Below are 24,504 nucleotides of genomic sequence, written 5' to 3' on the forward strand. Positions count from 1 at the left end.
CGGTTTAAAGTATATAGTTTAAAGTATATAGATGTAGTCTAAAATTGGGTGCATGCATGGGTATTACATTGATGCTTTTGCAATTGAGCACTGAAAAATGTGTATTCAACACTACAGTAAACGTGAACATTATCATAAATGACCTACAGAGCAAAAATGAATCAACATAAACATCATGATTATGACTTAAAGAGATAGCTATATATATACAATGTAGAACTTATGTTAATGCGTAGCAGTTTTATGTGAAGATGTGAAGCTTGAATGTTTAAAAAGAAATGAAGTGACAAACAATTATTTAAAAACAGTTTCCACAAGGCTTAGTGTTAAAAATGTTCATAGTGACATGCACTGACCCCTCCCTCAACCACGCCCCTCCCCTACTGCTCCCCATTCTCCATGAAGACCATGTAGTTGTCCTCGTTAAAACCCTGAGCCGTCTGAACAGCCAATCGGTTCACAGCCGCTATATTCTCCAACTCCTCTTTCTTGATACTCACTGACTTCATTGAAGTGTACTCTCCACTCCCAGTGGATCGATTATCCGAATCAGTCTTGTTCTTGTTGTTCGCGAGGAGCTGAAGATAAGCATTGTTGTCTTTTTCACTTTCGAAAACAATCTGGGGCACTTGAGTCCGCTCGGCATGATAATGGTGTTCCACTCTAGGTGGGGGTAGGGAGGGGAGGCCACGCGGAGGACAAGTGGGACTCGTATCGAGCTTAGTAAAAGTGTCGGTGTGATAACCATCAATGGCTTCATAGATACGGGTCTCTGCCTGTGTATACGGCCCCCCACGAAGAGGTCTGCTGCCGTCCTCCATGAATATCTTGGCCAGGGACAACTCAGCAGCTAGAGGGGGAAATTAAGGATAAGAATCTAACCAAAAATCACTTATTATTATGGTGATCTTTTCCAGGAGAGAATGAACTCAATAATCAGTTATTTGTGTGAAGGTCCTTACCACACATTATTGACCTCCAATGAATGTGCTACACACTGGGATCAATAATTTATTATTCAAAGCCTTAATTTACACAATTGTGTGAATACAATTTATTTTGTATGCATACATGCATTAACATCAAGGTCAGGATGTCAGAGCATACAGACAGTAAGCAAAGTAACAACCTCAGCGCACTTCACCGTAGAGAGTGATCTAAATGTTAACTCAAAAGTGTTGCATATTGAACATCGGATCACCTAAGATTCTAACTTGATGACAATATATTACTGGTTTATGCAGCATGCACATGTTTTGCATACCTCCACGGCGTTTCCTTCTCCTGTGCAACAGCAGAGTTACCACGGATACCACGAGTGCCATGGCAACCACGATAATGGCTATCGTACTAATACCAACCAGCAAAGGGGTGCTCTCACCACCTGCAAGGAGTACACAACATATGTTTATGGCTTACTTATAGCGCGAAATTTTCGAGGCACTTATATTTCGTGGAATGGCCTCTAAAAACGTTCCGTTGCACAATGTTTGTGGAATGACTGCTTACCGAAAGCCACGCCTTTAATTTTTGCAACTTATAGCAGATTAAAGAACAATTTTCGTGTAGGATTGCTAACCCACGAAATCCGCGAAAATTTTGCGCTATACGGTATATACTAATCATGACATGCACAGAATTTTGCGCTATACGGTATATATATACTAATCATGACATGCACAGCAGTAAAAAACGTTGGACAAATTTACTGGTAGCAGCAACATTAATTTTAAAAAGCATATTATTGTTTGTTGGGAGGTAAAAACAAAGATACTTTTAAATCGCCCTGTATTTGCACTATATCCTTTGACAATTATATAATTATATGGAATGGCAGGCATGCAAGCAGCTAGTATATGCAAACATATATCAGCGACAGTCTGTATGTAACGGTAGCTATGCTTGCAGCTATACGGTATATACTATACAGTCAACGTTATATATTTGGCATAGTACAGAGTATGTGCAGAATTACCTGTTACCAGTGGGCCAGTTACTGAGGGGGTGAGGAGAGGGAATTGGTAGTCTGTACCTATAGTTACGGTGGTAGTAAATAGATAAACAAACAAATTAAATGAAGTAAACAAATCAATTAACACTAATTTTGTGTTACGTTTGGACCAAAACAGGTTTGGAAGTAATGTACTTATAATTATACAAATAATTATTATTATAGTAAAACTTCTAATTGACACAAAACAATCTTTCTTTGGAACACAAATAAAGCGGAGAAAAAAACATAAGCCTCATGTAACTGCGTGGCGGCGCCTCATTTAGAGTGACAGCCATGCACGTTGAAAGTTGAAATTGCGGGATAGCTAGTTTTGATGGCTCCATTTGGCGCACAATAAGAACCATGCTGTTGCAATATGCGCTAAGATTAGAGTCGCAAGGTGCCTTAATTAGACTTTTTACGGTAGTGCAAACCCATACAGAAGTGGCCTTTGTTGGGACTTATTTCAAGCACAAACAATTTAAGACCTGAGTTCCTGGCCTTTATACTTGGCAGTTAGCCTCTTTCGTAATTCATAGGTTACCAGTAAGTAGTATACATGATATACACTTCGAAACAAACCAGTACTATACATGCATAATAGTTTTATAAAGTAGACTACCATATAGCGGGTAATTTTCGGGGGGGTCAAAATATTTGTGTTTCAGCAATATTTAGCCATTTGTGGTTTTATTTTCGTGGTTGCTCCTTGCACTGCAGGTAAAGGTAGGCAAGGTCGCTTCATTCGTGGTAAAATATTCGTGGTACAGAGTTAAACCACGAAATTAACGGTATGTAAACATCAACTGATTGTAATTTTGACACAAACGGGCCCCCATATAAACATTGTGACAACCTAACTTACTGAATGTGACGTTGGTTGATGTATTTCCTGCAATGTTATTGACTGTCACCACAATAGTATAGGAGTGGTTGAGCATAAGGATAGAATCCACTTCTATTGTGAGGGGCTGGACGGTGTCATTGGTCGTGTAAGCTGTCTTAGATCCAAGTTTAAACTCGTCTCCAATGGTGGTAGGTCCGTACAGCCATGCTTGATATGACCCGGTTTGGTACGAGCAGACATTAGGCAACTGCAAAACAAGGAAATTCCGAAACAGAAATGTAAAGATTGACCATAATTATCTCGTAGATCAGTGCCAGTGCTTGTTAGTCAACGTCATAAAGATGTAATATAATTATAGCATAGGTGGTCCCTGTGATAATTTATAGATGTGACACCATAGTTTGACCTATAAGAGATCATCAAACAGTGCATTACCTCCCATGTATAGCATTGTTTGAAAACAATAAGCAATGCAGGTGATATTTGCGTAAAATTACGCAAGTGTAATTACGGTACGAGGGGTTACACCACAGGCAATTTGATTACGAACCTTAAATCTGATGGCATACATTGGACTGCCGTACTTTGTAAAAGTGACCTTGCATGTATCGCAATCCATCAGCTCAAATGGTGCAGGTGCTGTGTATTGGTCGGAAAGTAGGAAACAATAATGCATCCATGCAACAGTAAGAAAAAAAAATATTAGCAAACTAGTCTGTCAACAAAAATTAAGAATGAAGCAGATACAATGTGTATCTGTGGCTATAATTATTAGTTAGTCCTATATACAGTGTGTACAGTGAGAACGTATAATACACCATCGTTTTGTGATTATGATATTCACATTATAAGCATGCCTATAATTATAACAGAGTGTTGTAACTGAGGAATCATCCTTTAAAAGTATGTCGAGCCTGCTCGGAAGAATGAAGCTAAGTGTTTGGAATGTTTCCTCTCTTATGCAATCTGTTTTCTTAATTGGCTCACTGCTCAAGTGGTGAAGCAATGATTGTACAGTTGAGCCTCGGTTATCAGAACCCGATAATTCAAATTCTTCGGATGACAAATTTAGCCAAATTTAATGAAACATTTACTCGCACACACGTGATTGAAAACTTTGATTAGCAGCTAGAAGCAGCTAAACACTTCAGCTTAGCCTAACAGTAGTATAGCTTGCTACCTTGTTCCACTGCATTATTTCCAAGACTATAGGACATCTGCTTTTGGACGTGGTTCATTGAGAGTCATTTTGGTATCTGAGTATTTCAACCAGCCGGATGAGGTGGGGACACCATGCAGGTGTTCGGATAATCGAGGCTTAACTGTACCACTATACTGTACTCAGTACTGGGATTGCTACCTACTAATGATATTCATAGATTGACACTAATTAAACATGCATAACTATTAGTAAAGCATGAGGAATCAGCCGTTAAAAGTAAGATACATCTCGAGCTCTTGCTCGAAAGAATGAAGTGGAATATGTTTCCTCGTTATGTAGTTCAAATTGCTTAATTGGCTCACTATAATGATAATTATCAATAAACAATTGACAGTATGGTCAGTGGTTTATAGCTCAATAGAACAATGCATGGCTATAACTAACTGAGTGTGAAGAGTGTAAATGTGTCTCTTGCACATTCCTTTGAGAGAAATTTTGCACATGGGTATAAATGCATAGCTATAGGTTAAAAATCTGATAAATATTGTGATTTAATCTAAAACACGCAATAACTGAGCACGTATAGCGTATAGCGAAACCAGTTCATAAGGATCACTCTATAACTATAATTATATGGACAGATCAACTAGCTAGGGGTGGCCTGTAAAAACGCATGCTAAGGATAGGCTATGCTAGTTATAAGGTGGACAGCTAGTTCGATACATGAACATAATGCTATTAATAATTATGAAGATACCCCTGTAAAATGTTATACTTGAACTACTGTGTATTCTAATAATAATGCAGACAAAACCGGCTCTCCACAAAAGGAAAAGGAAACTCGCAGACAGGAAACAAACTGCATACCACTGTGGTATTAGGTTCAGGTCACTGCTAAGGTACTGTATGGAGCTCACAGGAAGTTGTGGGTTGTGTCTAGTATGTACAAAGAGGATGACTTTCTTACTTCCTGAGACTGAGTGATTGTGGGTGATTGTATACAATGCAGAGTGACCAAAGGAACGCAAACACAACTGATGGGGCTTCATGCTAGTTTTGTATGTATATAGGAACACCTATAGCTGTTGAATAGGAATCTTTCATGGAAAACATTATGGTGCATCGTACTAATTTCAACACACAACTCTTTTCATCAAAGTAATTAGCACTAACGTCAGTACACTTTCACACTGTTTTAATACTGATAGCTATGTATACACCTCACTCACGTATAGGAAATCCCCCTGTGACTTGTCCTACTTGCCCCTCCCCGATATCGCTACTAGCTGTAACGTTCACCACCAGCACATCACATCCTCCGGCTCCACTCAGTGGGAAGCTCGTCTCATTGCTATGCCAATAGAGTGTAGTGTCTTCATTGGTGTTGGTGAGGGTGATGTTGTAGTGTGTGATGGAGTGGTTGGTCCAGGTGAAGGGCGGAGGCCAGCTCACGTGGAGGAGGGTGCTGTTGACAGCTGTTATCATTGGCTCAGGAGGGGAGGGGGGTCCTGTAAGAACAAAGACTATATCAAAATTGTATACCATGCATATAAACTAGTCTACAGTCATTTTTTAATAATTATTATGCTGCAGCTGTGTATGCCAGTTTGTGCTAGTGGCAAGGATTTGTGGTAATCTATAACCAACTAAAGCAAGAGCAACATAATTATTAAAAGTAGATGTATCAAAAATTAATAATCAACGAGGAAAAGATACTAAACACACCATAATATAGAGACGGAATTATCGTGCTTTGCATGATTACTTGTCTTTGGAATTCCGCGAGAAATATGTATGCACAGTAAAACCCCAATTATCCGGACACCAAAGAAAAAGAGAAAAAATAGAGCCGGATATATATAATGGAGGGCTGGATAATTGAGGCTCTATACTGTAAAACTTTTGATGCGGGGCTTCACCTGATACTTTTTGATGCACATGCAGATACTACATTATTGCATAAACAAACCGCTAGACGGAAACGAGAGGGAGAACAATGTGGCATTGTGTTGTAACAGGATATGAAAAGCACTCACTCCACTCCTCTTTAGGAAAGGTATAGACAAAACTTTCCTTGTCATTATGCAAGCAGTTTCAACATCACAAGTCTATTTATATAATACACAGTGTAAGTTAGAACATGGGCATGAGGTATCATGTGTTATAGTGTCCCTAATCCCGAGGGATGAGACACACTAGATACCGAATGCACATGTTCTAACTGATTTAGATCTCAAACCTATTGGCTACTTGATGGAGTGCTGATATACTCTACTTAGTAGCTAGCTATTGGTAGCTGCAAGAGTGAAAAGAGAGCTGCAAGGATCTATATATACGTACTGTCTGAACTGCACTTCAGACTTGTACTTTTGGTATCACATCAATGGTCGATCATTTCCCACTCTTTTGGTTTCTCTGCTATATTACATTTAGCCAGCAAAAACGTAAAATTGCTCATATCCACCGAGGCATCAGCACTAGGCGCCCGTGGTGCTTTCAGTATAGCAACAATGTTGAAAATTATTCCCCTAACTACTTTTTAGGCTCAACTCTAAATGCTCTTGTATAAATAGAAGCCATTGTAATGCTGAGACAATAATTATGGCAAGATTAGGTAAACTGTGCTGTCCCTCGTTAACAGTGGAATGTACTTATTCAAAGGAAGTCATGCAACAGGCAGCATTGTGTAATGATTTTGTGTGATGGTGTATAGCGGGTAATTTTCGTGGGGTAAAATATTCGTTATTTTCGTGGGCAAGCTGACCTCCACGAAACTTTAACGTAGGCGTGGCTTACTGGACCGTATGAATGCAGTGCAGGCAACGAGACTTAACGAAAATTAATTTTTACTGTTGAACAAATTTTTACCCCACGAAAATTATCCACTATACGGTACTTAACATGCAACATCATCATTATAACGACGTTATAATGATGCGATGCATGCATGATACTTACAAGACACAAACAATCACACACGCCACGCACTGACCTAGAACTTTCAGATTTCCATGATAGCTGAATGCACTAAATACATCCGTTGCATCTCGTACAACAATAGTGTTATTCATATCCATTCTTGCCGGTATTGTTAGAGAGTTTTCTGTATCATTCAAAACAATTCCCAATTGACGAATTTTATTAGCTTCGTTGGGATTAAAAGATTCGTAACGGGCACCACTAGCCAGAGTAACAATCCATGATAGAATAATATTAGAAGATGTGTCGCTGAAAGTTGAATAGAAGGTCACATTCTCTCCAAGGACCACAGTGAAGTTTCCAGGGTGTGATGTGAACGTGCCTTCCTCTGTATGTATAAACAAGCAAGTTAGGTCAGAAAACTAATTATTAAAGAAATGGTATTACTGCATGACAATATAGATCTCAGCGAGTTGATATGTTGGTATGACTTGTATAAACAAATTGTATATAGCTGTCACAATCTATTGCTTTGTAAATTCTACTAAACATACCAAACTGATCACTAACACATGATGTAATGAGTCCGAGAAGCAGCGTGACACCAGTAAAAAGGGATACTGTAAACATGTCGGACTTCATCTCGATCTGAACCAAACCTGCAAAAAAAGTAAAAATATACACCGTTAGATAATGCAATGCGTATGTGTGGTTACTGCAATGACCATACATGAATAACGACAGCACTAATTGCTATTCAAAAAGACTGATATACAGTGGAACCTCCATTAACGACCACCTCCGAAGAGCAAACACACGCTATAAAACGGCCAAGAGCTCAGGTCTGGATTGAAGCTACAATGACTTCAATGTAAAGCAACCTCCCAGGAGCGGCCACCTCTCTACTCCGTATAAACGAGCAGCTTTAGCAATGGAAAATAACCTCCCAGAACGGAGAGCGCACACGCAAAATTAGCAGAAAATCATTGCTAAGATGGCATTATCGTGAAAGCCTATAGCTGTAGCTTGTCCGTACAGCCTTTTCAAAGCTTGTATTGAGCTAGAGAAGTTAGGAAAACTCCATGCAAGATTCATTTGCAGCAGCAATTGACTCAGAGCATTATTATACGTGCATGTGGTTAGCAATCAAAACCTCTAAACAAAAACCACCTCAATATAACGGCCAAACGGCTGTTCCCCAATCGTGTCTGTTTTATATATGCATGCATGGAGGTTGTACTATAATATCATCTCTTTCTACTATCCATAGTTTTATGGAGTTCCACTGTAGTTGGGAAAATACAGATAAAGAGGATGTTAGAACCACACATGCATGCAAATTACAATTAAGGAAGTAGATCTATAATTAGATTTTAATAAGTAGATCTAGATGGGGGTTTTTGAACTAGATCTACAGCTAGCTATATAAAAACAGGCAGTTATAGGCAGACAGAAACAACTCACCTGCAAACAGCAAGCAAGCAACCAACTCTTCAATATAACAGCTGCAAGATGTCACAAATCAGTCAAGCTCTCTTCAGTGCACAAATGATCACTCTCCTACTGTGCAGTTTCAATCTATTCACTACTACAGGTGAGTTATACAGTTTAACTAGATGATACATGCATGCATGCAACTGAGCTTAAAGCTCTGTGCAACAGGTTTATAGTAAGAGAAAACTTCCTCTATGAAACAGAGCACGAAGGCTTCACGCATGCAAGCACGTGCGTTATATTAAAGCCTATATCCATTTCTTCGTTCCTGTAAGTTAGTTAATAACGAAAGCAAATAGGCTTCTTGTTTACTTTGACCTGACGTAACAATAATAATACATGGAACTCATTCTAATTATGCAGCTGCTCCGATACAACTAGTCGTTGACCCAGCCATCATCGAAACAGAATTAAACACATGGGCAAATTTCACTTGTACTCTCTCTTGCGAATTCAAAGATGACTTCAGGATTAGATGGTTTGCTGGAGATACTACCCTCCGAGGCAGACTAATTCGACATGGCAACCCATCAAGAGTTATCGAAGAAGATGACACCTGTGGAATCCCCGGCACAGAAGGGAAATTCTGGCAAATACTACGCATACGAGTGGATTCGATAGACCTTAACAAGACCCCCGTACAGTGCACGGCCTCGCCTAAGACCAGTCAAAACACAGTCCACTTCAGCTCCTACTCTGTGCTGAAAGTAAATGGTGAGCTAACTATATTATAGTACACTACTGCACATGCACACAAAATTGATTATCATCTTCCAATTACACAGTTATTCCCATTAAGCTCATATTATTTTGAAGAACGACAATACCGATTCAAAATAGTAGTGACCTAGTAGCACATCAGTGACATGCATTCGATAGCAAAACATTTCCTGTTTATGCAAATTGTTTATTGACACCAATTGCTTGCACTTTGTCCACAGCTCCAGTACCGGAGGTTGAAACAACTGTACCTGTACCTGACTGCAAGCACACTACACAAGGTGTGTAAATACAGCAATCCTATGACTAGACAAAATTGGATGCCTTAATGTAATTGCCTACCAAGTATAGTCACGTAGTCACCTGTGTTTGTTTGTGTACAGAAAGGTGTAACACACTGTGCCGATAGTTTTGTCTTAACACTCCCACAACACCGGAAAATACAATCCCCTCTGTCCTATAAAATGATTTCCTATTGTGGGGGCCTGCATGTATTAATTTATGGACCTATTATTAATACAAAATCAACAAGACAAAACCACTTTGTTTATCGAGATTCTAATTGGATTCATAGACCAATCATTATTCAACCACCCACCACTTAATTATCCAACCACATTATGTACCTAGCACTTGAAGACCACTCGAGAACTATAAGTGAAAAAATTCTTTCTTCTTTACAGCCAATGATGAGTCCGTGACAGCAGCCCCTCAAGCCCAAACTACAAAGTCATCAGAACCAGGTGCAAAATCAGGCTAAAGCCTCAGACTCCTAGCCAGGCCCCCCCTCCAATCTGAACATTTTTTTAATTAGCAATTATCACAGTGTCTATAATTATAGTACGCATAAATATATACAGTCCTTTGTTGACTATAAAACATACATTGAAGCTTCTGTTCAACCGTGAATGAGTATTATTATTATCATTAAGACTATTATAGTGTAGACTTTCTATAATTAAGCATGAGAAAGTCGCAAGTATACATTTGACTAAGAATTTCATAACACGCACACACCTTACGCAGGCATGGTAATTAACGCAGCAAGTTCACTGTCGTCAGTAGTGATGACAACTCTGCTCGGACTACTAATACAGAACCTCTGCTCAAATTTATAGCATTTTGTTTGTGGCACTACTTTATCGTGTATCGTTTTGTAGCTTGTTCACTGTGTTTATCACTTTTTACCCACATCCTTAGAGCAAATCATTTCTGCACAATCAATAAATTATTTGGCAGATCATTATCTATTCATCACTATAATTATTGCCAGCCAAAAATTTTCAACAATAAAATCATCCTGTATTACAGAAAGTAGTAGCTAGCTAGGTATAGCAATACATGTACAATTATTTTATTAATGCCTTTAAAACTGCTAAAAATGCAACACAATGACAAGTGAATAATTATGTGCATGCAGAGTTTGATATCGCAGAACCTGTATGTACGTAGCAGTGAGGGGTGTGGCTGCCGGTGCATGGTCATTTGTTGGTCGCTGGTGTTTGTCTGGGAGTGCGGGAGCGGAGGTTGTAGCGACGAGGGGTATCCGCTGGAGAGGGAGCCTGTGTGTGTGCGTGTGTGTGTGTGTGTGTGTGTGTGTGTGTGGTGGGGTTGTGTGTGTGTGTGCGCGCGTGCATGGTGTGTGTCTATGTGGTAGTGACACAATGTAAATTCAATACAGGAAGAGTGATAACTATAATACTAGGATGTTTTGTGCTGTAATCATTATATTGCACGCATGAGGGAACTCTAAGGCCAGTTTCCAAATGAACAGTGTGTGTAAAGCACCCTTCAACAAAGCATAATGCCATCAACATATATGGGTCAAGCGTATGCATCTATAGCTATCCCCTTATGTCGCATATACCCATGGGTAACCTATAGCTACCACCATAATTATGCCTATGGATGGGTCACCCAAGTAATACTGTGTAGCTAGCACCATAGTATACGTGGCATACCCGTGGGTTACCCAATGGTGTACGGCACACATATAGCCTTCTCACAGAGTACCTATAGCACCATAGTATACGTGGCATACCCGTGGGTCACCCAAAGGTGTACGGCACACATAGCCTTCTCCCAGAGTACCTATAGCACCATAGTATACGTGGCATACCCGTGGGTCACCCAATGGTGTACGGCACACATAGCCTTCTCCCAGAGTACCTATAGCACCGTAGTATACGTGGCATACCCATGGGTCACCCAATGGTGTACGGCACACATAGCCTTCTCCCAGAGTACCTATAGCACCGTAGTATACGTGGCATACCCATGGGTCACCCAATAGTGCACGGCGCGCATATAGCCTTCTCCCAGAGTACCTATAGCACCGTAGTATACGTGGTATACCCATGGGTCACCTAATGGTGTACGGCACACATAGCCTTCTCCCAGAGTACCTATAGCACCGTAGTATACGTGGCATACCCATGGGTCACCCAATGGTGTACGGCACACATAGCCTTCTCCCAGAGTACCTATAGCACCATAGTATAACGCCGCCCGATGTATAACGGGCGTGCACACAACCATATTGTCTCTTAACAATAGGTTCCACCATAATTGTTGTTTTTGGGATCATGTATCATTGCTTACGAGTGCTACATGTATATAGTATACCTGGCAACGCATGCATGTGGTGGATTCCTGTGTATAGGCTAACGCTATCGCAAGCTAATATCCAATTATTCCATAAATGCCTGAAATTGAATATGTATACTCAACAGGTAGTTCCAATCAAAAACAATCATCGGACAACTATACTGATATCTTCCAATTGCCTGTCTGTATGTATACTGCTAAAATTCAATTATGTAGAATTAAAAAAGAGCCCCATTCAATCACAAACAATCAACATTGCAAAAAGTTAAGCTAATAAGTACACGATAGAGACAGGCCGGGGGGAGGGGAGGGGGAGGGGAGGGGGACTCTGCGCTACAGTTTCAAATTACGTAGAACACTATATTATACATGTACAAGCACACAAAATTAGCGTGATGTAACCTTGCTTTGTCATAATATTATTATTCAACAGACTAGCAGTATTAATGGGGAATCTCTACAAAGGTGACGCTAAGTGAAGAGAGTGCATGTAACGGAAGAAGTCCTCCATTAATGAATCAGTAGGTGAAAGATTCGAACTATTGATGGCTCTAGTTCACAACACATTACTGCTTCACTATAGTCTATAGTGCCCCAATCTCTTCGTACAAGCCAGATATACACATGCACATTAATTGTACGCAATGGGTTAGGAATCTCCCCTCTCATCAACTTAGGGTGAGAGGTGAGATCAGCATGCATGCAATCTCTCAGATGTACGCACGTCATGTACAATCCAGATCACATTTTAACACAAATTAATAAAGGTGCATGTACGTACATATATGCATTTAAAAGCCAGTGTGCATGACATCCGCATGCATGCATGCATTGTATGCTCAGAGCAAAATGCAAACACATACAGAGTAAGTAAACATAAACTCGTGCAGCATTCAGTGGGTTCTGATTACAGGGTGTACCAAAACATGGCCTTTATCAAAACTTCGATAATTACAACACAAAATTGGGATTGTAGGTGATTCTCGTCGATTATAGCTGTGGCCTTTTTCAGAAGCATGTCACGACTCGTGACAGTTCATTTTAATCTCATTATTACGTACACTTGAGGTGATTCTTATTGAATAAACACAATAATATTATGGTATAATAATATTATGTATGGCTTTTTGAATAGTACTGCACATTATTTTTATAATAAAGTAAGTGAATTTTCACCTGCAGTGTCCTTCGTCTCTGTACAGTGGGTGTGGTCATAGTGGGTGTGACCAGGAACTCGGAGCGACGAAAGCGCTCTCCTTCCAGAGTGGACTTGGAAGTGTTTAGCTTGTCTGTACGGATAAGAGAAAAACGTCCAATTAGAACATGTTAAATCATAGTACACATAATTAGCTACATGTACTCTACTACCTACATACATGCATGTACACAACATTTTGCCTGTGGCAATCTTAGTTACTGAACAGCTGACAATAGCCCACAACATGGCAGGGCAAAGGTTTCCGTGGTTGGCTAGCCTGGAGTACCACAAGAAGGAAAGCAACTCTACACTGCTGCTAATAATGAATTCACAGTTCACACTGCAGCCATTATAGTGGGCTCACTGGTGAGGAAGGTAACCACCACCCACCTACACCTGCTACACTGCAGCCATTATAGTGGGCTCACGGTGAGGAAGGTAACCACCACCCACCTACACTGTCTACAGTGGGGTAGATAAAGCAACCTGTCCAGCATGCACTTGAAAGGTTATCTGACCTCAATCTGTACTACATTGTATCTCAGTGGACAGTGGACAGTGGACACACAATGGTGCATGCATTACATGTATGGTGTGTGTGTGTGTGTGTGTGTGTGTGTGCGCGTGTGTGTGTGTGTGTGTGTGTGTGTGTGTGTGTGTGTGTGTGTGTGTGCGTGTGTGTGTGTGTTGCCACTCTCACACCTTGTTACTACAAAGAAAACTGTTTGTTAAGGAGGAGAGTTACTTTTGTGCAAACCATTGTAATAAAGAGGTGGCCTGTAACAACATGCTATGAAGACTTCGGGGTAGCAATTGGCCAGCTTATAGGATGATAGAAAAAGGAACAGTATAAGCAACCTTGAATCTGCTCTCACTGTTTAGAGCAATTATGAACAGATCCGAAAAAAGACAAATTAATTATACCAACTAGAATCAGTCACTGATAAGACAACAGAGCAGCTATTGAGCATTGTGGTACGTGGTGGATTAAGGCACTTGAAGGGTGTTCTATAAAGATAGTATCTATCACTTCCCCCCACACCCAAGGACACACGAGTATAGAGGAAGGCTACACTGTGTGTACTCACCACTAACCCAAACTGTCACTCAATTAGACACTCACCAGCTGGGACACAAAACACTGTCAGGAAGAGTTGCTTAATTATATCAGACAAACAATGTGGAGATAATTAGACTGACAGGTGGTGTTGTACATTCATATACAGAAAGGGTGAATCAATTATACTCAAACATTGATTCACAGGTTGGAAATACCTCTTAATTCAACAGTTGCAACTGGAACACACAAGACAGACAGACAAATTAACAGATCACACACACGTGCATGCACACACGCGTGTGCACACATTATTGTACACTTGCACACAGAGACATAAAATTGTACACAACTGTACGTACATTGTAACGTATACATGTACCTGCGTACCTGATTTCATGGCTTTCTCTTCGGCCACTTCCTTCTCTGACTCCGCCCATTCTCGGTTGCCAGGGGAAACATTGCCAAGCCAGTTGTTGAGGACACGCCTACTAGACCCTCCGACTGCATTCTTGTTCTTGTTCTTAGCAGAAACTGTGGAATAAGGAAGATTAGAGATGGAACGTTCATTGGGCCGTAACTACATGTACAGAGATCGATGAGGCATTGAATTAAAAGGCACTGGCCTGGAAATGTGCGAAATAAAGGAAGAGAAAGGCATTCAAAAGTTATTCGGATAATTTGCAAATGAATGTTAGGGAGGCCGGAGCAAATGTTTCCCCGATATGCCACAAAGCAAACAGCCAGTATAAAATTGTATTGATCCACGCATGTCAATTTATTCTCTTTGAAGTTGACTGAAGTTACGAACACACCAGTGCAGAGCACAGAGTATAGAGTGGTGTTCAGTGCAGCTGAACCCTACTAGCCTTATGACCCCAGGCAACTTGTTTAATGGGACACGATCAAGCGTTTCATTTAAACTTCTGTACAATGCATACACTCACGACCTACACATCACTATAGCAGCCTGTTCAGACTCGCCAAATTAATTATAGCTATCCTATAACTTTGTGAATAATGAATAAGGAGTTCTAGTTAAAAGTGTGGTAGTGACAAACACAGGTGCATTGTGAAAGTATCTCATATATCACCTACAAGGAGGAAACGTTGTACCTACACATTGACATATAAAAACATTTCCCAAGTGCTAATTAGCTCGGATTCCTGGAAAAGAGAGGGAAGTCACACAATATATCAACATAAGCACAACATGTCACTCTCATCTCTCATCTCTCAGTTAGTGTCTGGTTTTCATCACTTATAGTGCTTCTAACTTAACCACAGAGGCAGCTAGAGTTCGATTATTATCTTATTGCATGTCTGGTAGGTGTGGTAGCCCTCATCATTACTATACAGCATAGAGCTTCTAACTTACAGACTTTAAGCCACAAGAATCAGATCAAGTATACTGAGCTTCAACTTCCAGGGCTCAATTGAACACAACAAAGTAGCTCCAAGTATGCTATGTATACATGTACCCAATGTAGATATTGGCGTTTATATTAAATTGCACGATGATTTGATCAATCTTTGTAAATGAGAGAAATCAGCAGATAATTATCGTTACAATAATGGTGATGTCATACAAGTATGGATAGGCCCATCTTTGCAACGACATTTTTCGAAGCCATTCGCACTAGCTCACAATCAATTATCACAAATGTTTGATGCTTGCAAAACACGGTAGTAAACACAGCAGCATAACACATTACAGCATTCATTACAGATGTGTACAGGTGTCCCGTTACAAATTGCAAAAATTGACCAGAGCCAGTGTGAAACGTTATAAAACAGCAAGCGTTTCCATCGATCAAACACACAACTTGATTGGCCAGATCACGGAAGCGGACAGTGCAGATTTCGTAGGTATTAGTTATTGCATGAGCATGACGACTAATTACTACTGAGCTGGCCAATATCTGGCATATTGCACAGTATATTTGCACATGGTTTCTTTGATCTTTTGCTCAAACATGCAACAATAGCAGACAATGAAACAAGGAAAAACCAGGCACCCGGAAATATCAATCCTCATTACATCAATCCTCATTACATAGTTGCTAAGTAAACACTCAACACTAATTTAATGCATGTTTTGGCATGCAAATATTACACTGCAAAACAACATAGTTAAGTCAACTCCATTTCACTCGTGTAACTAACACTACACACACACACACCATTCTTGCAGGGGGTTCCGGGTATCGATCCCAGCAGCACGACAATTAACATTCTTACATGTATAATTATGATTGTCTATACGGTCTCAGGTAACGTGCACGTGCTTCTCACCACCGGGAGATTGGGAAAAGGCTATAATTACCATACTCTAGATATTTCATTATACTAACATTCCGTTCATTCCATCACTTACGAGAATTGAAATAGGACAATTGTTGTGAGATCGCAAAAGTTAGGTCACAAAGGGTCCAATTATCTGCTGATTAGACTCCTTCAAAAACAGTTTAGTATACGGGTTGTTATTGCACGACATCATTGCCATGTTTCGTAATGGTCTACATATGTGGACAAAGCAGACTAAACAAAAATTATATAAGGGAATATTCCGCAAATCACTCCCTCACTGATATAAAACAACAGCCCACGGAGAAGAGTCAGAGGAGAGTCAGAGGGGACGTCTGCATGCTGACACCATCATCATGACAATGCATTCTGCATGTGTGGCCTATTAAGTATAGTACTGTTGTTCCTCCCACCCTCGGGGGATTGACTAGGGAGAGCACTTGAGGTGAGTCGGCTATAATTATTGACAACACTCCCTAATTAATTAATTGACGTGAGGATTGCATCCAAATACGTATACATACTCCACAAAGTTGCCAATTGCAACGAGTTTATGCAGTGAGATCTGAGCTCTCTTCCATATGCTGCTATACAAAATGTATTTACAAACGTAGTGCAATATGCAGCTGTAACTACTGCATACATGTAGCTTTATTTTCGAGGCACTAAATTTTTACGGTTTTACGGTTTAATTTGACCTTGAACCTGACAGTCATAAAGTTCTCAGTGTTCATTTTAGCATGCAGTAATGTATTGAACAGGTATAATGAACCTAGAAAATGTAGTGGCCTCGAAAATGTGGGTGTTGAAAGACCTCACAACTGTAGGGGTGTGGTCATTTGACCTCCATCCTAGGAATAAAATCTGCGAAATGTTCAGTTTCGGAGAAACACAATGTCATAAATATGTTTCAATTGGGGAGTTTGGATACCCCACAAGAGAAAGAAAGTTAGTAAAATTAGCAGTAGATCCTGAATTAGGAAATCACAAATGACCTTTGGATGTTTGTTTGCACATAATGTCTAAGATAGCTACAAACTTACAAAACAGGGAAAGTTTGGGAAATGTAAATAACAGCTTTTGAGATGGAGTTATTGATGTATGCGTGTCCGGGTAGCAAGCTACGTACGTAAGAATTTCAACAGAGTGTTAATCAGCTCTAGTTACCATGGTGCACTTCTATGAATGACAGTTCAATATAAACAAGGAATCACACAGGATGAAAGAAAAGAAGCTTTAGGACTGACCCCTTCTTCCGTACATGTGCTATTAAAAAAAAACACGCTTCCTGTGACAAAGCCAGGAACACATTTTAAGCAGTGGGAAAAAACCATTACACATGTGCAAGACAAATAAGTGTATTTTAATCAGCCCACTGAAGCCATACACACCCGACTACACAATAATGTGAAATCCTTTTAACACCAGCCAATACAGTAAACAACACGAGTTTAGTGATATTCCCCGGCCATCAACTATAACACCATATCAAGGACAGCACGTGTATCTTTTTATTAAGTTGTGCTGCAAATATAGACAGTACAGGGGGAATTCCATAACAAGGGGAAAGCTCTACCTTCTAACATCAAAAATCTAATAAAAGCACTACAAATCTTGTACGCTAGCTAACCACTAATTGTGTGACGCCATTGTTGCAATTTGATAGGCTTTGTACCGACTGTGTGTACAGTTTTACACATTAAGGCACTGTATTCAGTGTTCAGTATTCAGGTAGTTAACAAACCTTTGTAATCAATACCTACCATGGGCCCTCCAAAGCCTTCACTGCCATGAAGCATTATAGTACATGTAAGAAGACTAACTACAAAGCACACAGAAGCAGAAAAGTTCAGAGTGGGTAGCTTCTCAAGTGTTTTAAGTGTTTCAGGTTACAATCAAGAGTTCAAAAATGCAATCGGGGGACTCACATTTAAAAATTCAAAAAACATTTTTTTAACAGTATAAACTAGACTGCATTGACATATCTCACCTGGTGATCTCTTGAGGGGTGATCTGGTGTATGGTGACTCACTCTCGAAGACGGGCAAAGTGTCATTGGATTGGTCGTTGTCAGAGTCGGCCGGGTTGACGGCAGTCGAGGCGAAGGACTGCTCACCAGGGGGTTCAAATTCTGCGGGGAGACCTGCAACTGTGGGTGTGGGGGTACAGAGGTGAAAGGTGACACGCAATAGTAACATTCTGGCCAGACATTAATGAATTCCATCGTGCAATGAATATAAGGAGGGAAAATGGAATGCACAGGTGCACAATATGAATAATGCTATAAGGAATGTTTGTCAAGTGAGAGACCTACTGCTAGTAATGATTGACCGAATGCTGTCAACAAAATTATATGGGCACTTATGGTCTAGTAGACAGTAACATGTACAAAGCCTCAGTGGCTAGGGGGGGGAGGGGTAGTAGTACAAATGATTGTCCTGGTTGACAATACTAGAGAGGATGATGCTTGTATTAAAGGGGTTTTAGAGTTAGTGACAGATCACACAGGAAACAGTAGATTTTTAGAATATACACTGTTTGAACACAAGACGCTACTAGTGGTGATTCAGTACCAGCACAGTATTATTGAGTACATGTGCACTAAGCACTATGAAGCTATACTATGACATCCATGTATGAAATCATGCATAGAGTTTCCTTGAAGCCGGGCCACACCCGAATCAGGCGATCAAGCATAACTAAAGTACATATCCCTATATTGATTCTTTCATGCAAGACTTAAAGTGGTTCGTGCTATTATTATAGTTACAATAATTGCAAGTAAAATGAAAGCACCGTGGGTGCTGATGCCTCGGTGGAGGTGCCAAAGCTACATAACATAAAGCTACTGCTAGCTTTTATACACACATTGATTAATGCATATTTTGCTGCATGCAGGCAGAATCCAGCAAAGATTGGGTAATGATCGACCATGATTGTTGTTAAAAACGATCGATGCCAAAGTTAAAGTCTAAAATTAATGGCTGCATCAGCAGAGCTTTGCAGCTCTCTTCTCACTCTTGCAGCTACCAATTGCTAGCGTTCTAGTGCAGAGCTAACTAATAAATAGAGTAGCAACACTCGGTGAACAAGTTCTGAAAAGACTGCAATGGCATTCCAAGTAAGCAAAACTAAGCATAACTCGAGAACAAAGCATTATTTTGCAAATCCACAAATTAAAATCCAAGAAAACATGTCTAGAAGCCTATAGAAACTCTTACTTGCACTTACTCTATGCATTGATCCTTGCGCAGCTGTAACAGTCTACACAGACAGACACACACACACACACACAGACCGTATACATCACTTGCGCATGCGCACTGAGGCGGCATAACAACATCCATAGTTTATATGAAATCATGCATAGAGCTTCCTTGAAGCCGGGCCACACCCGAATCAGGCGATCAAGCATAACTAAAGTACATATCCCTATATTTGATCCCTTCGTGCAAGTGGTTCGTGCTATTATAGTTACAATAATTGGAACTAAGGAGATCAATGCCTGCATGCATGCAACTTGACTGGGAGGTCTTACATGTATAATAAAGATAATTGACAATTGTAGCGAGTGAATGGAAGAAACAAGGGGCTCAAACCCTCAAGCATTTACATGTTCTATGAGTTCTGAAAATCACATGCACATCCCCACCACACACCCATACGCCCACTCACTGTATTGCGATATCCGGTCGTTGGTGTACGGGGAACGGGGATGACCAATCGGAGGGGGCAAACCTGGGGATGGGTAAAGATCATCATAGCAACATTTCAAAAACAAGAACTAAAAAGAAATTTATTAGAGCAATCATCCTTTACCAGACTGTAGTAAATGCACCACACGCTGTGTACTAAACACACAACGTCAGGTGATGATGCAGCATCCCCTGGAAACGACCACATACGCGTATGGCTGTCTAATAAGGCTACACTGGATTCTTATGATGATTTGAACGCTCCAGACAAAAGCATGGTCTGGACATTTAGGATCTGTATATATACAGTCAGGGTTTCATCTAGGACTAAAAGTTTGGGGGGGGAAGGTTTACGCACGCCACAAAATGTTTGATTACTCCCACATTTGTTGACCACACCCCCTATTACATAGTCTCGAATACCCGCCTCAACCTAAAAGCTTGAGTCTGGTCAAACTCACATTGAGGTTTGGTTCAAGTGTGTCCAGGAATTTCTTGGACATTTAATTGACCACAAGTGGGTGTGAAACATGAATAAAATTATAGTCTACATGAATATCATTATAGCTAACCGCCACGGCATCATGGATTGTTACTAGTAGAAAGAATTAGCTCCAGACAGAAGGCTACGTAGGAAAATTCATGGAGAGAGTTGTAAGGATGTGATACTAGAACTCTCCAGACTAGCAACAGGACCTTTGGAACACCTTGTCGAAATTAACAGCCTAAATGCTCATTTATGTGAATGTGACCGTCGACCATGGTCTGTCTGATATAGCCCTCTGTGTATGTTGTGGCTTTGTCACTATGCTTGTGGGCGTGTAGCCCACTTGACTTTGCTGACTGTGCAGAACAAAGTTCATATGTGAGTTTGACCAGACTCAAGCTTTTAGGTTGAGGCAGGTATTCGAGACTACCTATTACATGCTAGTGCATCACAGTAGATCTAGTTACATATAATTATGATAATGTCATTATTATACAAAAATTTTGGGGGGGGGAAGGTTCACCTCAGCCCCCCCCCCACTAGATGAAACCCTGACAGTACATATTGGGTTACAACAGTCGATTAAAATATTGCTACATGCAACTATAATTATTGCTAACTAGGTAGTGTCAACTGTTCACATACATGTAAGTACATGTATAATACCTGGTATTGGTTCAAAGAGATATGGGCTGGCGGTTGATCCCCCTCCCCTCGCTATTGGAGTTGGTGCGTATACTTGCTGCTCCGCTCTCCTCTTGCTGAAACCACACCCATCAACGGTCACACTGGGTGTACACCCATCAGTAGCGTCAGTGGGGACGTCCCTGCTCGTTAACCCAGAGGGCTGGACATCAGCAGGTATCTGATATGGTTACAAAGAGGATGTGTGTATCAAATACAGTCCATACAGTAATCGCAAATTGCAGAGTATCAATGCTTGGAGCTTATCATTTTATTAAGACAGCAATAGTTAGATAGTGATGGCCGGTGGTGGCAACAGTTACATTGTAGGAATGAGCCGACAATTAATATATTCGTGCCTTTTATTATTGTTAGTAACAGGGCAGCAATGTATGTTACAAAAAAAAAAAAGCTGTTAAATCATTAACATGCATACATAAAGGTTTTGATTGTTGAAAACTACTGTATGTGTCAATAGGTTATAAATAGATGGTATGTACCTCTTTCTCTTTGCTGCCTCCACGGGAACTGATGTGTCTATTGGGAGGGGGTGGTCCCCCCTGCATGTCCGGCTGGACCCCATGCATAGCAACCGAGCTGCTAGCTCTCTTTTGATTTAACGGAGACTTGATTCCGAGTCGTGCCATAATGAGGTCAGTGTTCTGATGGAGCTCCGTCAGTAGGAGGGTGTGGTCTCGATAAGATAGCCACTCCCACATATAGAGAATGATCCCAGCAAAGAATGCAATGTAGCGACAATACCACAGGTAGCTGTGGAGGGTCTCCTGTAGAGAGAGAGAGGGAGACAAAGTAAAGGGGCAATGGGTAAGGGAAAGTACACAGTCACGCAGAACTACTGTACTTAAAATGGATGCAGACACTTCAACTTGTGGCCCAATCTTATGACAGGATTGGGAAACAGACAGATACTGTGAAACCAAACTGAATGTCAAAGCCATCCGAAAGTACTGAAGACGCAGTGCAATGTATGTGACTATATGCCTGTGGTTCAATGTCAGTTTGAAGACAGTAATCCTCTGCACAAGATCTTATTTACTGTACATGTACATGAACAATGCACTCAGAAAGGAAATCGTGATGATGCAAGAGGTTTGCCACAAACCACGAGGGTGCATAATAACAATGCCTTTACATTCAATGTTGTAAGAGCTTAGCAATCCTCTGTACAAACATAGTACACTAAACATGACTGTGTATTTGGTGTAGGAATAACAACATACCATAGCCTCAGGTGGTGGTCTGCTCCCAGCCCCTCCCCCCAGTACAAGGTAACCAAACAACCTCCTCACGATCACCTCGACAACCAGCTCTCCAAACAGCAGCAGGTAGAGCTTGAACCGACTGTAACCAAACCGAGGTAGAAACAGAATCACCAGCGAAGATACAACGAAAACTGCAAAAGTTTCATAGCCCACAAATTCAATCAGGAAGAGAGACATTAGATAACGGACACTCTCTATGGAGTCTTGCAGTGTGCCAAACATATCTGCCAATAGCAGCTTTTGTTTCTGTGCCATTTCGTTGACATCATCGAAATGACGATCCATACTCCTCCTGGTGTCATCAAGTGATGAAGCTATTCGTCTGTCTTGGTCTATAATGGCTGCCTGATTGTCCAAGGCCTGGGTTTGTTTGACTTCCATTTCACGGTGAAAGTCAAGAGATTCTTCGAGTTTCTTCACAGCTTCCTCTGAAGCTTCCGAAAGCTTAGAAACAGTTCTATCAGTGCGATCCTGCCAAATCTCGTTTTGTAAAAAATAACAAATGTGACCAGTGTGTGTGAAAAATTCCGTGTATGCTTGAAACGCAACAGTGTCCATATCTCCTGTACACTCTCGGATCGTCGTGGTGTCGCTGCAGTGATAGACTTGGCGTCCAGATTTCGCCAGATGACAATTAGCAAACGCCACGGCTAATCGACTTTGTTCCACATCAGTAATCTTCTTACATGTTGTGTTGAGTCTGGCCACAGCATCTTTCCAACACGAGCTGCTCACTGTCTTCTCTTGTAGTTCTTGGAACTTGTTCTCTCCCAAAGCTTTTCTCTGATCATCTGAACTAGAGTCTGGGGAGGTCGTGGCAAGGATGATTAGGGATAGCAGGATAGTTAGTGCAGAGATTGAGAGATGAGAGAGCAGCATCATGGTTTATAGGGTCAACATTGTTAAAATACTATGTACAAGCAGAGATACAAAAGAAAGGGGATTGGAAACGACCGCCCACGCCCTATGTAAAAGGACTGACATCCGGTGAAGCACTCCGTGTAATTATTGCGCTCGCAAATAATTACATGGAAAAGTTTTATATCCCTGGTTTCTAGCTCTCCTATCCACTAGAGATCACTCAGGGCCTGGGAGATACTTGAGAGAAGTAAGCTTATACCACTGACAAGCTCTAAGTCCGTTGTCTTTACTCTGTTTCCAATTTTTTTGAGTTTAGCTTGAATTACTCTATGTCAACTTTTCTCTGTCCCTCCTGTGAAGTCAAAACAGCAAAGGACATTGCTTGACTTGGTTATTATGTATCTAAGTGCTACATAGAATGGCTTCATGCTATAGATAAGCTGTACTGTTCATAAACGTTTGCAGTATAGTCCTTCAAACTGCTTTAGTATACTTTTAGACACGCCACGGGCCTGTCCCTCCTACGACTTCATAGTAAAGGCTATTTCTTCTTGCATAGCATTTATTTGTCTAGTAATAGTGGCTGCATGGCTTAGTCGACTTTTTAGAGCTAAATTCTCTTTACTTTTTAGAAAAATCAACATTAAAAATGATCAATTTCACTGTTTCTATGTACAGCACATTGTAGAGCAGTCAAGACTGGTAATGAGCATGCTGACTATAAATATAATCCTTTGTAGTTTTAGCCACGCCCTATAACGCGGAATGCTTCACGCAAAAATTTCGTAAAAATTTCGTTTCCAATCCCCTTTCTTTTGTATCTCTGGTACAAGCTATATAGTCTCGCGAGCAGACGTGGGAGGGAGGGAACTCTAGGACAAGTCTGCTCGCGAGACCACAAGCTAGAGATCACTAATCCTAGCTCTCTTGATTTTGCCCCCGAGCTATTAGTTCTGGCCCCCAGACTAAAAGATCACATGCCAATTTTGCACGGTCTTAAACTGGTAAAGGTTGTCAATGATGAAAATGTTTCTTAACCACAATGTTTTGGTAGAGATCCCTTTGCTTCATGCTTATAACAGAGAATGGCTCATATTGGCATTGCACTGGTAGACAGACCTCAACTATATATCTACCACATTAAAATGTTAGGATTGATCTGATTGCATGTAGATCTATACTAGATCTAG

General features: G+C 40.7%; 3 protein-coding genes across 3 annotated transcripts; 1 reads left to right on the forward strand and 2 right to left on the reverse strand.

Moving 5' to 3' along the window:
• Positions 1 to 74: 74 nt before the first annotated feature.
• On the reverse strand, positions 75 to 8,526 carry LOC135345567 (uncharacterized). Its single transcript, XM_064542989.1, has 9 exons — positions 8,386 to 8,526; positions 7,476 to 7,580; positions 6,995 to 7,309; positions 5,232 to 5,510; positions 3,391 to 3,479; positions 2,859 to 3,087; positions 1,976 to 2,032; positions 1,265 to 1,384; positions 75 to 850 (listed from the first exon to the last, which is right to left on the reverse strand). The coding sequence occupies exons 2-9, from the start codon at positions 7,561 to 7,563 to the stop codon at positions 381 to 383; spliced, it is 1,647 nt and encodes a 548-aa protein (XP_064399059.1). The 5' UTR covers positions 7,564 to 7,580; positions 8,386 to 8,526; the 3' UTR covers positions 75 to 380.
• Positions 8,379 to 10,430, forward strand: LOC135345663 (uncharacterized). The gene is made up of 5 exons (XM_064543094.1): positions 8,379 to 8,515; positions 8,779 to 9,129; positions 9,357 to 9,416; positions 9,819 to 9,878; positions 10,162 to 10,430. The coding sequence occupies exons 1-5, from the start codon at positions 8,434 to 8,436 to the stop codon at positions 10,251 to 10,253; spliced, it is 645 nt and encodes a 214-aa protein (XP_064399164.1). The 5' UTR covers positions 8,379 to 8,433; the 3' UTR covers positions 10,254 to 10,430.
• Positions 10,399 to 24,137, reverse strand: LOC135345557 (uncharacterized). The gene is made up of 8 exons (XM_064542978.1): positions 22,412 to 24,137; positions 21,671 to 21,955; positions 21,153 to 21,351; positions 19,980 to 20,042; positions 18,295 to 18,453; positions 14,388 to 14,531; positions 12,919 to 13,031; positions 10,399 to 10,697 (listed from the first exon to the last, which is right to left on the reverse strand). Exons 1-8 carry the CDS (start codon positions 23,333 to 23,335, stop codon positions 10,617 to 10,619), a joined length of 1,968 nt encoding a protein of 655 aa, XP_064399048.1. The 5' UTR covers positions 23,336 to 24,137; the 3' UTR covers positions 10,399 to 10,616.
• Between the last annotated feature and the right edge of the window lie 367 nt (positions 24,138 to 24,504).

Source organism: Halichondria panicea, chromosome 1, assembly GCF_963675165.1.
Source record: "Halichondria panicea chromosome 1, odHalPani1.1, whole genome shotgun sequence".
NCBI classification, from domain to species: domain Eukaryota; kingdom Metazoa; phylum Porifera; class Demospongiae; order Suberitida; family Halichondriidae; genus Halichondria; species Halichondria panicea.

Coding starts and splice junctions, on each gene's coding strand:
- LOC135345567 (XM_064542989.1), bottom strand. CDS start 7,563: ATGAAGTCCGACATGTTTACAGTATCCCTTTTTACTGGTGTCACGCTG. Junction 3,088..3,390: donor TGTATGCCATCAGATTTAAG/GTTCGTAATCAA, acceptor CTTGTTTTGCAG/TTGCCTAATGTCTGCTCGTA. Junction 2,033..2,858: donor ATCAACCAACGTCACATTCA/GTAAGTTAGGTT, acceptor CCGTAACTATAG/GTACAGACTACCAATTCCCT.
- LOC135345663 (XM_064543094.1), top strand. CDS start 8,434: ATGTCACAAATCAGTCAAGCTCTCTTCAGTGCACAAATGATCACTCTC. Junction 9,130..9,356: donor CTCTGTGCTGAAAGTAAATG/GTGAGCTAACTA, acceptor CTTTGTCCACAG/CTCCAGTACCGGAGGTTGAA. Junction 9,879..10,161: donor TACAAAGTCATCAGAACCAG/GTGCAAAATCAG, acceptor CACCTTACGCAG/GCATGGTAATTAACGCAGCA.
- LOC135345557 (XM_064542978.1), bottom strand. CDS start 23,335: ATGATGCTGCTCTCTCATCTCTCAATCTCTGCACTAACTATCCTGCTA. Junction 21,352..21,670: donor GAGGCAGCAAAGAGAAAGAG/GTACATACCATC, acceptor TAACCATATCAG/ATACCTGCTGATGTCCAGCC. Junction 18,454..19,979: donor CGACCGGATATCGCAATACA/GTGAGTGGGCGT, acceptor CCACACCCACAG/TTGCAGGTCTCCCCGCAGAA.